Below are 15,205 nucleotides of genomic sequence, written 5' to 3' on the forward strand. Positions count from 1 at the left end.
GTTAGGCAAATCTTTGCATGGAATAGAAGTTATATGTGTTAAGTATCTGGGAAGGAGGTGACAGATCTCATTGGTGACTTTTTGGGTGACCAATCTGATAACAGAGACATAAAGCCACCCATTTTTCTGAATCAACAATGGATTATTCAAACTTTACCTGATCATCATTTTCATCAGAAAAAGTTATAGATGTAAGTTTGTAGTTATTCTTTAGTAAAAATTCATTCACTAGGAAGTTTAGGGCTCTTTTTTCAAGAGGTTTGATAGGCTCCTAGAAAAAAAAAACAGAAATGACATTATAAGTTTTCCTTCTCAATCATTTGTTCTACCATTCAATATAAGATATTTATGCACATTTCTCTGACAAATTGCCTACCTGAATTTCAGGACTTGATTTGTAATTTTTTCGTTCCTGTAAAGGAACTTCATTTTCTGGGGGGAAGAAATGTACAAACAGACTTTAGGATCTCTACCACATGAAAAAAATCTCAACTAGTTCTACATTGTCAAATTATAAAGTCTAAAGAAAAGTTTTATGTACACCACCTGCAGCCTGTGTCAGGTTGGCTCGGAGGGCCTGAATGGTCTCCTTGGCTTTCCGTAGTTCAAACTCCAGGACTGGACAGGGATTTGGATTAAACACACACAGGCATCCAACCAAGAAAAGGGAAACAAAAATAAAAAAATAAAAAGCAAGGATGGGTATGAAAAAAAAATACAGTTTGTATTGAAAACAGAAATCATGCAATCTTTATGGAATTCATGAAAGCATGCAGCAGAGTTGGTCTGAAAGCAAACTGGTGAACATTTTCCATAGCATTACTAGCATTCTAAGTAAATTGACCAAATGTTCTAGCTGTCTGACAAGGAATTGTTCTATTTTTAAAATAATTCTAAAATGTAAAATATTTTCTTTATATAAATTGAAGTGTGAGACATCTAAATACTTCTCCCTAATTCAAAGTTAGAAAGAGAAATGAAATGTCTCTATTGATATATTTTTCATGAATGATGGAGTAAGTAGGTGATGCCTTAACTACTTAAAAATCTAATATCTAAAGAATTAACTGAACTACTTAAAAAATAACTATTTCAAATGAAGATAAAGGAAACTTCTTTGATAGACCTATTTTATAAATGAGTGATACCCTTTTTAATTCTTAAGTAATTTTCATGATATCTATATTTTTCTAGTAACAAAACAAAAGAGAGGGGTTAGGTAGTGTAGTGAATAGAGCACCAGCCCTGGAGTCAGGAGAACCCGAGTTCAAATCTGGCCTCAGACACTTAACATTTACTAGCCGTCACATGTGACCTTGGGCAAGTCACTTAACCCCAATTGCTCTGCATTGCCCCCTCCAAAAACAAAAACAAAAACAACTCCCCCCACCCCAACCACCCAAAATCCAAGACCAAAAGTATATTTTTTAGGTAGCTTACATTACCTAACTACAAGAAAACATTCAAAGCCCTTTAGAGTTTATTAGAAATATGAGAATACAATAACTGATTTCTCTTTGGACCCTATTCCAAATAAAACTTATACGGAAAACCATTTTGGATATTTCTTAAAGCAGAGGGAAGGTATAATATTGTCTAATAGTTATGGGGGAAGGAGAAAAGTAGTAGCTCAGAGTTCTTAACACAATAAACTTCCACCCTGTCAAAGAATACACTTTTAAACTAACAAACTGAGAGCTGGAAGGGACTGCAGGAATAATCTAGTTAAACTGTGTTGTTCTGTGGTTGAGAAAACCTGAGGGCCAGAGAGGTTAAGTGACTTGCTTGGGGTCACACAGGTATTAAGTGCCTGAATTGATCTAAGAAAGAACCCCAGTCCTCTCTTTCCAAATTCAGCAATGGAAACACTGCACCACAAGCTTTTTAAAAAGAGCTTTTCAAATAGTGTTTTGAAGTCTTTCTTGTTTTATCACAACCTAATTACATAATAAACCATAAAAATGGACACTCTTTTGGTAATATACTGCTTTCATTTGTGAGGAAGACTAATACGTTCATATGCTTTAAGAACTAGGAAATTTTCTTTGATTCAGAAATTTCTATCACTAGCTTTGTAATCAGAAGAAGATAGTCAAAAGAAATGAAATAAATAAAAAATTATTTATCCTTATAAGTTAATACAAATAATTTTACAACTATCTGAACAAAGCAAAATGCAAATGCTTAGCCATAATATAGGAAAATATGTGCCATCATTTGAAAAATCATTTTAAATTGCTTTTTTATAACTGGCTCATTGAAAGCTGTCTTGATATTCAAGGTACTAACTAGAAACTTAAGTCTGTATGGAAAAAAAAGTTTCACTCAGTTTGCACTTAGTCATCAAAACCTTAGGATGTAACTGAATCACATCTGCTATGTGAAAACTACTTTTTTGATGCACAGAATTTAACTGCAGCAATGTTGAAGCAGAACTAAAGATCTAATGAGAGGAAATGTGTTAATATTTCTTTTTGGTAGTTGGCAAAGCTGATCTGCAAATATTTCTGTGCAACAAAGGTATTCAGAAACTCTTAGTGCTGAAAATGAATACTGCTGTTTGTATAAGACTGCATGTACATTCTTGTTGTGCTCAATGGAATACCAGATGGTCACATGGCACAGTGAGTTCATTTTTGGACCTAAAAATGTTAAATAATTGATTTTTGATTGAAGCAGCATTTAGTTGTGTTTACTACTAATTTTTTCAGTCTCTTAACACTAAGACATATTACAGAACAATTGCAGATCAGGAGTGCACTACCCCAGAATGACAGAAATATGAAATAAAAAAAAAAATATTGGTTTAAACACAAACTTGAAACAACTCAGAAGTTTAACTGGAGAAAGTTAAGGTGAATTAAGAGCAAAACACTGTATGATTAGGGCACAGAAAGCCAGAAAAACCCATGTCAGACGGCAAGAAGTAAATTTTTATATACAAATACATCATCAAATACCACGAAAAAATTACAAGACCGAACAGATAGAGTCTATCAAAATAAAAGTACTCTGCTGCATGTTTCTTGTTAGACAATAAACATTTTCCAAAAGAAAAGTTCAAGTTAGAAGCCATACAGCATGTCTATAGCTGATAAGTAAAATATATATATGAGATTCAAATGAAAAAGTATAAAGGTTCTGCAGAACTGTGCTATTATTAAAGGTCTTAGTAAACTTACGTTTTCCTATATTAAAAAGTTTAACCAAAACTTGAAATGAATTGGTCGAGAACAAACTCAAGATTTGATTTATTAATTTCAATGATTCTCAAAAATTATTTTTATTCCTCTCTACTGTTTAATGATTAGCTATAAACAACTTTTAAAGAACATAATTCTACTGAGACTAGTTTTGTTATAAGTACAAACAAACTTAGAACTCCATACTAAAATTGACTGAAGGCCACCTGAGGTGATGACAAGAAAATTAATGAAGCCAACTATTACTTCTGAAACAGACGATGAAAAATATTGGCACTCTATTTCTTTGGAGGGCAGATTCTCAGAACTCAAAACAATGTTTTTGATAGGAAGAGGAAAAAATAGTGTAAATTTAATTTTAGTTCAAATCAGGATGAAAGAGAATACCAATTCTTTATTGCTCTAGCTGAATTTTTTAATTTATACAAGGCTTGAAAAATTTATGATAAATTTATCTGTTTCTGACATTTTAAAGACATTCTGATTGAGCTCACTTTAAAACATGTTAAATGTTTAATGACTTCATCATTAGAATAAAAGTTCAAATAAGGTGACCTCATCTCATAAAAAGATGATGTATCCCTTTCTTCTGTCATTTCATTCCAGGGTCTCCAAAACCGTTTTTGTAGGATGAAACCTCCCTTACCCCCAATCTGTCTTCTTTTTCCAAGAGTGGCAAATGAGGATAAATACCAGCAAACACCCACCCAGACTTCTCTCCTAGTATTAAGTCTCTAAGAGAAAGTCCCTACTCAAAGCCTTATGAAGAAGCATTACCTGGACCATTTATTTCTGTAAGTTTAGGAAGAGAATGAACTGGAAGGCCCAATAAAGAGCAGCCGGGTGGCACAGTGGATAGAGAGCTGATCTAAAGTCAGGAAAAACTGAGTTCCAATATGCCTCAGACAGTTGCTAGCTGTGTGACCCTTGGCAAGTCACATAACCTCTCCTTGTCTCAGTTTCCTTATACGGCAAAAGGGGATAATAATAGCACCTACCTCCCAAGGTTGTCGTGAGCATAAAAAGTATTTGTAAAGCACTATGTAAATGCTAGCTATTATTATTACACTATTATATATGTTCTTAACAAATACATATTGAATGAAAAATTAAGTCTGAACATTGGTTGATCCAGAGCATATTACTTTTCATTGTTCCAATTATTAAGAAAACATTCTCCTTCTTGCACCCTGATGGCTAATCTTGACCAAGTATTCAACAGCTATCATACAGCAGCTAGGTAAAACTGGAAAGAACATTGAATATGGAGAGAAGACTTGGATTCCAGGCCCAGTTCTACCATTTACTAGCTGTGTGACCAAGGGCAAGCCACTTAATTTCTGCAGGTCTGTTACCTCATTGGTCAAATGAGGACACTAGAATACTTACTTTGCAGTGTTTGTTTGAGAGTTTGACAACATGTACTTTGCAAAAAGTACATAAAAAAAAGCTCAATGTTAGAAGTAATGGAGGATAAATGTGATGTAGGAAAAGCTCAGAATAATAGGATCTGTGTGGATTCAGCTCCACAAGCTGTATGTAAGTTAATACTGGACTTTAGCTTCCTCCTCTGTAAAATGAGGGGGTTGGACTGTAAGATCTATAAAGTTCCTTCCAGTTCTAACTAAATTCTGTGATCCTGTTATGAAATTGTACTCCCATTTGCATATTCTCTCCTTCAGATCAGAGGACTTTTTTCTACATCCAGTGCACAACTCACAGCTATGCGTACTTCATATAAAAATTTGTCTGAGTTGTCCCATAAGTACCATGTAAACTATTATCAGATTTTCATTTTTTTTTGTTGTTGTGTGGGAGAGAACCAAAAGGAATAGAGATAGACACCAGGGATTGTGTTACCCTGTTTTGCAAAATTTTCTTGATAGATCAAGATATATTAGTTCTGTTTTCTATTTTGTAAATTTTTCCATAGTAACTGTTAAAATTTTTAGTAGGAATTTCTGTAACAACCCTATTACTGTCCTGACCAGTTATCTGACAGCAAAGAAACAAAACAGGTAAAGAAAACAGAATGGGAACTTAAAAATCTAAATTTATTCTTACATATAAAGAAAAAATAGGAATTTAAAAATATTTTTAGAATACTCATATAATTCATAATAAAATGTCATATTTGACAACTAATTTTAATTTTTTACAACGAATCTGCAAGAAACCAAAATAAAGATCAGATATGATTTCCAAGGTCTATAACTCTTACAACATATATTTCAAATTGTTTTTATAAGACAAATGCATTATATACATAGAAGAGAGCTCATATTTCTTACTGATAATGAATGTAATCTAAAAGGAAAAGTGATTAATAGAATAAACATATTAAAGAAAATGTAATACTAGACTTTTATAACTGCTGAAAGGATGAGGCTAAATACTTCCTGTGTAATCTTGGGCAATATATTTTACCTTTTCATGCTTCAATTTCCTCATTTATGAAATGAGGGAATTGGACCAGGTGATTTCTGATGTGCATTCCAGCTTTGAAAGCTATTTGATATTTTACTTACGGCAAATTTATTTCTACATAAAAATGTAATATATGCATGGGTATGTATATATGTATACTTGTATCTAAATGTGAACTCAAATTATCCATAAGGTTAAAAAAATTTTTTGAACAGTAAGCTAACAGGCAGCATACAATTCATTTCTCTACATTTTACAGATGAGGAAGCTTGACACACAGAGAAATTATACAAGTTGCTCTAATTGCATTGCTAACTAGTGGCAGAGCAGGGACTACAATCCAAATCTCCTTATTGCCATTTGTGCTTTCCACTATCCCCATTGTGCATTGAAAAATAGTTTCCAAAGATAAAAGATGATTTGGGGGGGAATATTAATATAATTGTGCAGATATTTGTGTAGATTATGCAGAACTCTGTACAGAGGTATTTGGTATTGTCAGTTTTTTCACTATAAACTATATGAATAGTGTTAACTTGTTTCTATTATCTCTATGTTCTTCCTTCTGTATTCCCTATATTTTAAATTCTGTTCCAATTCTGATCTAAAGCCTGGACTCCAAACAGTTGCTTGTGTGTATTTATAACAGTTATGCGAGATCTGTTTTTGCAAACAAATCCTTATGGAAGCAACTCAATAAGGGTCACACAATAAAAAAATTCTGAGAAAAATATACACGTAGAAATATTCATACCTGTGTGTACAATTAATGCTTTATGAACAAAATACTTTAGAATTTATGAGGGTGAATCAAGAACTACGGTCAATTTTCTTAGGTATTATTTACCTGTAATGTATATACTAACTACATACTCACAAGACTATTTCAATATGAGTACTTGTAGTTTCAGTAATTTAAAGTTGTCAAGAGATTTGTTCATGTTTTTGAAATACAATATTTTGAAGAGATGCTTAAACTCACCTTAGTTTTCCACTCACCCATGTTTATTTGCTATACTTCATAGCTTTTTTGTTGGCATCAGCCACAAGCTGCTGCTGTTGTCAAAAATGTCTTTCTCCTTCTTAATTTTCAACAACAGCAAAGTGTAATTGGCATCTGCAGAGGTTCCTGGACACAAACATCTATCTCGTGCCTGATTTAGTCTATGCTATCACATTATTGAGAGAAGTCAGGTAGCTCAATGACCAAAAATAAGAATGCTATTTGATAATTTGATTTCTTTATATATTCTCTTTTAGATCAATGACTTCTCCTTCCAACTATGTAAGCTAATGGATTAAACAACAGAAGTAAACACACTAACAAAAGTTTATTTTTTAATTTTTGAGTACAGTTATCTGTAACAATATTATATTTTCTGAATTTACTTCAAACTTTAGCTTCAACGGCAGAGGAATTAATACTTTCAAAATGGTATTACCTCTCTGTGCCTTTTTTCTTGGGGCAGCTCTATCTACATATCTATTTTTAACTACATCTATAGATGTAGAGGATTTGGTATATTGTTAAAAAAAGGATCCCATAAATAAAAAAATGAAAATGATAAGACAAAGAAGAGAAGAAGAATAAGTAATTCTTGATGTGAGGAATAGAATGGATCAATGACAACAAAGATCAAGCATGTGTAAATTATTTCCATGAAGCAACAAGGAGAAACTTTCATAATATCTGGTTTCCAGGCAGATTTTTTAGGAATGGAAAGCCATGGCTGGCTATCTTTTACTTCTAATTCAGGTTATCAACCTGTCCTACCCCCACGCAAACACTTTCTTGAACGTGGCAAACCTTAGTACTGTGTATAAGAAAAATGATAAGTGATTTGTGTCACCAATGTTGTATTCCACAATGTCTTTCACCCTACTGAATTCTGCAAGCCACAGAACTTATGGTTCCCTAGGTATCTAGAGCAATATGAAATTTGAAACAGCAGAATTCATGAAGCTATGAAAAAAAAACCTAGGAAGCCAGGCCACGAAATCTGCTTCTACGGAGGTAAGCAGTAGCTTCAACCATGGGGCCTTGAATCAGAAGCTCCGAAGAGACTTTTCTTACCCTTTTCTAAATATATTTTTAATGATGAACTTTTGCACACAGGTTACATACACAGATTATCTGTTCATCTAGGAAGGACAATGAGCAAATTCACCAATTAAGATCTCATTTACCTTTTCCTAAGCTCTAAGATGCTCTGTCTTTGACACGACTACAAGTAAATCATCCTGGCATTATTCAAATAAGAATGCCTTTAATTTCTTTGCATTTATATAGGTTAGTTCAAATGATCCACATAGCAATACTCCTAAATTAAGAACAAGGATCTTAAGTTGCCATTTTTCTTAATAAAATAAGAATACTGGTTTAAAAATCTACTAACTTATTTCTTCACTGAAAACATTAACAAAAAATAATATACATACACATACATGTAAATACATGGCTGCACAACTGAATAAAGCAATATAAACAAGTGCTTTCTGGCATTAGTGAACTGTATCTAAAAATGTCAAAGGTCACAAAGAGACATACAAAGATGATGAAATTACATGCTAAAAAAAAATGAAAAGATTTTGTAGAAGATGAAAGTGTGACTATGTGTAGCAAGAAACTATTTTCAACTGGGTGTTGAAAAGAATGGGAGATCAGACCTTTAAAAAGTGAAAGTATATTACAGAGAATCACAACCCAAATGTCTAAGATACAAATGCCACTTACTATAATTTAGAAAACTTGAACATTTTCAAAAGACAGATTATAAATGTGGCAACACTAACTTTACCAGAAAACATATACCAAATCCTTTACCTAAAATAAAGAAATCCCTGCCATGTTAAACCAATGTTAGAATAAAATGGTCACTTAAATTTATGCATCATAATGTGATAAGAAACCACTTATTTCTAATTTATGATGAAAAACGTATTTCCTTCAGCTTACTCAGAAAAAATATAAGCCCTCAAAACAAAATATTCTATTCCTAACATTAGAAACATCCTTAAAAGTTTTAATTTTGTAAAGGAAAACACGATGAAGACAGCATTCAGGGGAAAAGATAGCACTAAGCTACCCTATAACGTGTGAAGAATATTTACAGCAAAATTTTGGCATTGCAAGAGATACTTTAGAAATGGTGCCCAGCACAGGAAGAGCCTATTGTAAACAAAGAAAAAAATGAACAAATCTTAGAACTTTAAGGTAGCAAAAGATCTGTAAAGATGACCAACATCAGTCTTGAAGAGCATGAGCATGGTCAATAATTGTTGACAACATAAGGGTTGGAGAATTCCCTACACTTACCTGATAGGGCAAATGGACACATACCTGTGTTATCCACGACCTCTTCTGCCAAAGACTTGTTCAGGAAAGTCAAAATGATTTTGTGGTTTCTTAGAGGTCTCTTCTGACTTAGTGGGGTTTGTGTGTGGTCCAATGGCAGATAACAGGACAAATTATATTTTATGCAACATCAGTCTTTTGATGAAGTTTTAAAGCATTAGCACTGGGTAGCAGACTGGTAAAAATGTGCAAACTGGTGATTATGCTTAAGTGAAGCTGTTTTGAGAATAGTCTTCTCTGACATATACTTCATTCATTTGCTTAAGTGACAGATTTTTATAAAGAGCAAAAACTATTCCAGTGCAATTTTATTTCCCATCTATTTTATACCTTTTCCTTTTAAGTTAAAGGGTTCCTTATCACATAAAGAATTTTACTTTCTGATCAGGATTTATAATCCAAAAAACTTCAAGTGCAAAGTTACAAGTTACAGTTTGCAAAGCAGAAAGATAAGTACTAAATTATTTTTTTAAAATACATTAAATTTCTAATTATCCAAGTTTGGGGGTTATGCAGGCCTTCTGTTACTTGTTTCTTCTAGCTAGTCATTTCACTGTCTATAAAAAACAAAACAGCTCACTACTCATTAGAATGAGTAAAGGGACAGAAAAAGGAAATTAAACTGAAATATGCCAATATTTGTCAATACTTTGAGGAGTTCTAGGAAAAAATTTAGAAGTTCATGACTACTGGAGAACTAAGTCAGTTGTGTGTTCTTTACTATTCTTTACAGCATCCAACCTCTTTTACCAGGGATAATCAGCTGCCTCTAGGTAGCTTAGCATTTATCTGCTTTTTCCTTCTCAGTAATGTATCATTTTACTAGAAACACTAAAAATACCTCAAATAAATAACAAGAATACTGGACCTCCTGAAATGAAAACTTATTTGAATTAATGGGACTGATATGGTTAACTCATTCAATCCTCATGAACCAGTCAACTTTGCTCACTTCCGTGGCCATCTACATTCCTACCCCTCTATCACATAAATGTATATTGCTGATTTCAAGCAGGATTTAGTGAATATGATTTTTGTCCTTTTTGGTGAGGACTCTGACTTTCTCCACATAGAAACTGTTGATAGGGAAAGTTCCTAAAGGTGAATATTGATAACTCTTCTGTGACTTATAGTCTTAGAGAGTTGACTGGGGTACTGAGAGGTTAAGTGACTTGTCTATGATCAGAGAACTAGGCATGTATTGAATTCCTGGTCTTCCTGATGCTGACCCTCTATCTACCACACCAAGCTATCCTTAGCATCAGCCACAAGATAACCTATATGTCAGTGTAAATCCACCACCATCTCCGGAAACACAAAGTCTCATGTCATTAGCATCACCTTTGTACATGAAGCACAGTACACAAGATACATCTATTACCTGCCTTCTGAGTATCAGCCAACCTAACTGCACAGAGGCTTATTATTTGGAGGCTGGCCACTAGGTGATGAATGCTATTTGAAGGTTCCCAGTGTGCTAAAATTTCAGATTAATTTCAGTTGCTATAACCTTGCTCACCTGCTACTCTTTCATCAGTCTCCCTGTTTCCATCATCTGAATATCTTGCAAAGTCCAAAGAATCAAGTGTACTGATGCTCCCAGCTCGATCTATGAAAGAGAAAAGTTGATTTAAAATAAATTGTTTCCATCTTATCTGTAAAAGTGGGGGGTTAGATTAATGATTGTCAAAGTCCTTTCAAAGACTAAAATCTTAGGACCCTTGAATACCATTAGATTATTACAATGAATTAAAGAAGTGCTATTGTAAATGGATATGAAATCTAAATTCTCATCAACAATTTTTTTTGTAAATAGCAGAAATTCAATTCAACATTTACAGAACCTCTACTAGGTGCAAGGCATTATGTTAGGTGCTATTAAAAATACACTAATGCACTTTTAAAAATGAAGTACATTTTTTTTTGCATTTTTTTTTGGGGGGGAGGCTGGGCAATTGGCATTAAGTGACTTGCCCAAGGTCACACGGCTAGTAAGTGTTAAGCGTCTGAGGCCGAATTTGAACTCAGGTCCTCCTGACTCCAGGGCCGGTGCTCTATTCACTGTGCCACCTACGCACCTCCAAAGTGAAGTAATTAAAAAAAAAACTACCTTGGATTTGTTAAAAACCACTCAAATTGGAAATATTTTATACTATTTGAATTATATTATTCTAATTTTAGAATTAATTCTAATATATATCTAATTTTGATGCTTTTTGAATTGGAAAACTGAAGCTAAGAAGGATAAAATACTTGCTTAATATTACACTGAGACACTGGAAAATTGGAGAGTAGAATTTAGCACTTTTAATTCCTAGTTCAAAACCATGTGCTTTGCCTACAAAGTAATTTCAATGTTTTCTTGATTACTATTTTGTCATTTTGAACATGTTACAGTTATATCCATAGGGTCTACAGTGTACAAAGTTCAGCTAGCTCTCTCACTGTTGGTGAGATTTTTCTGGTTGGCAGTTTTGCAGTCTTCAGCGATACCCCAAGGAAATACTTAAGTGTATAATGTTGTTTTGCCCCTGGTAGAAACCATCCTCCAAGGTACTCAAATTTCAAACCCTAAAGTCATCCTGGACTCTTCTTTACCTCACAAATCCAATCAGTTGCAAAGTCTAACCAATTTTATCTTGACATCTTATACATCTATCCTCTTTTCTACATTCTATATTCATCTTTTTTTAAGGCAGACAATCTTTATTATCTATTAGCTTCAGAAACAGTATCAAGCAAATTCTTTAAAACATGATTTCACAAGTCATATGTCTCTGTGATTATTTTTTTAAGAAACTAAGATTCAATAACATCACTCAATTACACTATTATTTTGATCACTCTAGTACAATCAAGGGCAAGAAAAACAGCATCAAAGTAATAGTTGAGATAAATTTTGATGTACACTACTACATTTAAACTTATCTTTTTCTAATATTCATCAAGTTCTTGAACTGTCCTTGTTATATAGCTAAGATACAAACATGCAAATATTACCACCTTATGCCCCATTAATATTTACTATATTATCACTCAGCCTTTTTTCAAAAATTCAATGTACTAGTTTCACTCTATTGTTTTAAAGTCTTAAAAGACTATTTGCATTTATAACCTCATTTTCTTGCTTAGACAGCACACTGACTTCACATTTGGTAGCCCAGATGTACTAATTTAAAGTCTTTACTTCTCAATATATTTTACTACATTTCATAAACCTGAGTTAACTTTACATTTATAACTTACTCTATATATTTTAAACATCATATAGGTGACTTACAAATGCCAGTTAATAATCAGAACAATAAATACAGCTTACTCATTATGAAACTAAGAACAAAATTAAGTGTGTATATATATCCTTTCTTTAAATATTTCTCTGTCATGTCCACAATGGTAAATAAAATCTACTTATAGTAAGAACCTGATTTAGCTTACTTTTGCATGGCTTATGCTCATTTTATTTTTCTCTTAAAATGAATTAAATACCACTGTTTCATATGCTCTAAATTGCAAACCAAATGCTTTTATTCCCATGGCCACAATCCAAATTATAAATGCCAGTTTCCAAAATGGGAGGAAGGCACCAACGATGTGGCAACTAAACAGGATGCTGTACATAGTGGGTGATCAACAAATATTTGCTCAACACAGAATGAATGATTTGAAAGACAATTATTATTGAATTAGTATATCTGTTATCATTCTATGGTGAACTTTACTGGGCTAGAGAAAGCAATGCACCAATATTGTTCAATTGTTAACTTGGAATTTTGAAATAAAAGGAGACAAATAATTACTTTTAAAAAAAAGTAATTCTGAGGGCAGTGAGGTTATAGAGCACCGGCCCTGAAGTCAGGAGGACATGAGTTCAAATTTGGCTTCAGACACTTAACACTTACTAGCCGTGTGACCTTGGGCAAGTCACTTAACCCCAAATTGCCCTGCCTTCCCCCTCAAAAAAAGTGATTCTACTTACTATATAATAGTACTTGATAAAAAAAAAACTATATAATACTTATAGTATCTTGCATGTGTAACCAAATGAGGAACTGATGATTACTGAACTAAGAACTTGGGTTAATTTATACAGACTTATGCAGGTAGAATGCTATCTTTCCAACTCAAAAGACTTTATCATCCCAAACTTAATTCCTCTATCTCCCTGGATATGAAGTGTTCATGGAAGGCTGGTGCAAACAAATAAGAGTATTTAGACATTTTAACATCTTATTTTTTTCTGGGTTTAACATTTTTCTAACTAAGCAAATGTTTACTTAAAGTATGCTTTGAGCTCTAAGATTACTTAGTTATAATTTTCAATTTTTACTGAAAGTCTGAAGTCAACTGCACACTTTCACTTCTAGGGCAAAAATAAGATAAATAATACTATGAATAGTTTTATTCAAGAACATTTGGATAATTTCTTATGTTAAAGATGCTGGTATAATATTTCCATTTAGTTACAGGATAATAGCAATGGCAAAAACACTGATGATACAATTCACAGTTTGATTCTCCCATCTTACGGTACACAGGTTCCATCAAATGTGGTATCCCAAAAATATGAGCTGGCTGTGTGTAAACCAGATCCACTCTTCTGCATCACTGCACAAGTAACACTGTGATGGAAGAGATCCAGTCCAGTGTCCAGTTTGAAAAGGGGTTCCCTGTGGATGGTGTGGTCCTCCAGATGCTTCTGTTTGTGGATGACATTGCGGTGATGACATCAAGATGCAGAATACTGCACAACCTTTTCACTCCCAGAAGTTTCCACAGAGAGACTAAGTAGATGCAGAATGTCTACTACCCAAAATTCAATATGCTTTCAGGTGGCTAATCCACAGAACTTGTCCACCAATATGTTTATCTATATGCTTATACATCTTCCTTAACTTTACCAAATGTGTTAAGAATTGTTCACTATAGCTGCAGTCCATTGGTTGACGTTATTCTGATTATAATACACACCACCCAATATAGCATCTGTATACGCTTTCACAATATTGTGAGATTCATCAGCACTGAAACAATCTCTTGGCAGAAAGGTAATGGACTAGAGCTACAGAATGAGACATCAATTCTCACTGATAGCCATTGTGCTTATTTATTTTGCTGGACTTTTCACATGTTACAAGGAAGAGCTATTACTGGAGCCTCTTCATGGTGGGGCTGATATTCCTTCATGGTGGCGGCTGCTCTTCCTGAGGGCAGGTATGGTCTTCTTTTTTGCACTGTGAGACACAGGCTTTCTCCAGCCTATTTTAAAATTTTTATTTTCAGTTCCAAATTCTCTCTCCCTTCAACCCTTCCTCTACCCACTGAGAAGGCAAGAAATATAATATTCATTATAAATATGAAATCATGCAAATTATTTCCACATTAGCCATGTTCCCAATAAGTAAATAAATAAAAACAAGAAAAAGAAAGAGAAAAAATATGTTCCAATCTGCACTCTGAGTTTATCAGCTTCCTATCTGGAGGTGGATATAATTTTTCATCATTAGTTCTTTGGAAATGTGGTGCATCATTGTATCTATCATGGTTGATTATAGTATTGCTGTTACAGCATACAATGCTCTCCTACTTCTGCGCACTTCACTTTGCATCAGTTCATATAAGTCTTCCCTTGTTTTTCTGAATCTATCCTTTTGATCATTTCTTACAGCAAAATAGTATCTCATCACATTAATATACCATAACTTGTTCCATCAACTATATTTTATTCTTCATCAGACCATCACCATCTCCAATGAACTATCAATATCATCCTAATTATTCTTCTCACTTCCAGTCTTTACTCTCTCAAGTCTATCTTCCACAAATCTGCCAGAATAGTCTTTGTAAGGCAAAGGTCTGACCATGCCTTTCCCCAACACAAAATCTTCAGTGGTCTCCCTACTGCTCCTATAATAAAATATAAATTCCTCAGTCCAGCATTTAAAGTCCTTGACAAGCCACCACCCACATACTTCTCTATCCATATTTCATACTACTTCTCTTTACAAACTCTATGTTCTAGAAAAACTGGGCTGTTAACCAGTCTTTCCACCCTAACATTCCTATCTACCAACTCTATCAGGTAAAAAAAAAACTCCTCCATTTCTATCTCTCAGAAACTTTTTTTTCCTCTAAGCAGAGGTTGCTTTCTGGACAAAACCTTCCCTAATTCCTCCAGCTGTAAATGTTCTCAATTTATCTGTTATTTTACATATGGAGA

At 33.5% G+C, this 15,205-nt stretch overlaps 1 protein-coding gene across 2 annotated transcripts in view; it reads right to left on the reverse strand.

The window, feature by feature from the left end:
- Positions 1-15,205, reverse strand: part of RELCH (RAB11 binding and LisH domain, coiled-coil and HEAT repeat containing) — a 139,613-nt gene that overhangs the window by 88,644 nt on the left and 35,764 nt on the right. For both annotated transcript variants that reach the window (XM_069100247.1, XM_069100248.1), the window contains exons 2-5: positions 10,505-10,594; positions 547-618; positions 377-432; positions 158-271 (exon numbers count right to left, since the gene is read on the reverse strand). In XM_069100247.1, coding sequence (XP_068956348.1) covers positions 158-271; positions 377-432; positions 547-618; positions 10,505-10,594 — 332 coding nt within the window. The remainder of the gene's footprint in view (positions 1-157; positions 272-376; positions 433-546; positions 619-10,504; positions 10,595-15,205) is intronic.

This window comes from Petaurus breviceps, unplaced genomic scaffold (assembly GCF_028583685.1).
Source record: "Petaurus breviceps papuanus isolate PSGF00001 unplaced genomic scaffold, PetGlider_PUasm1.0 38, whole genome shotgun sequence".
Taxonomy (NCBI): domain Eukaryota; kingdom Metazoa; phylum Chordata; class Mammalia; order Diprotodontia; family Petauridae; genus Petaurus; species Petaurus breviceps.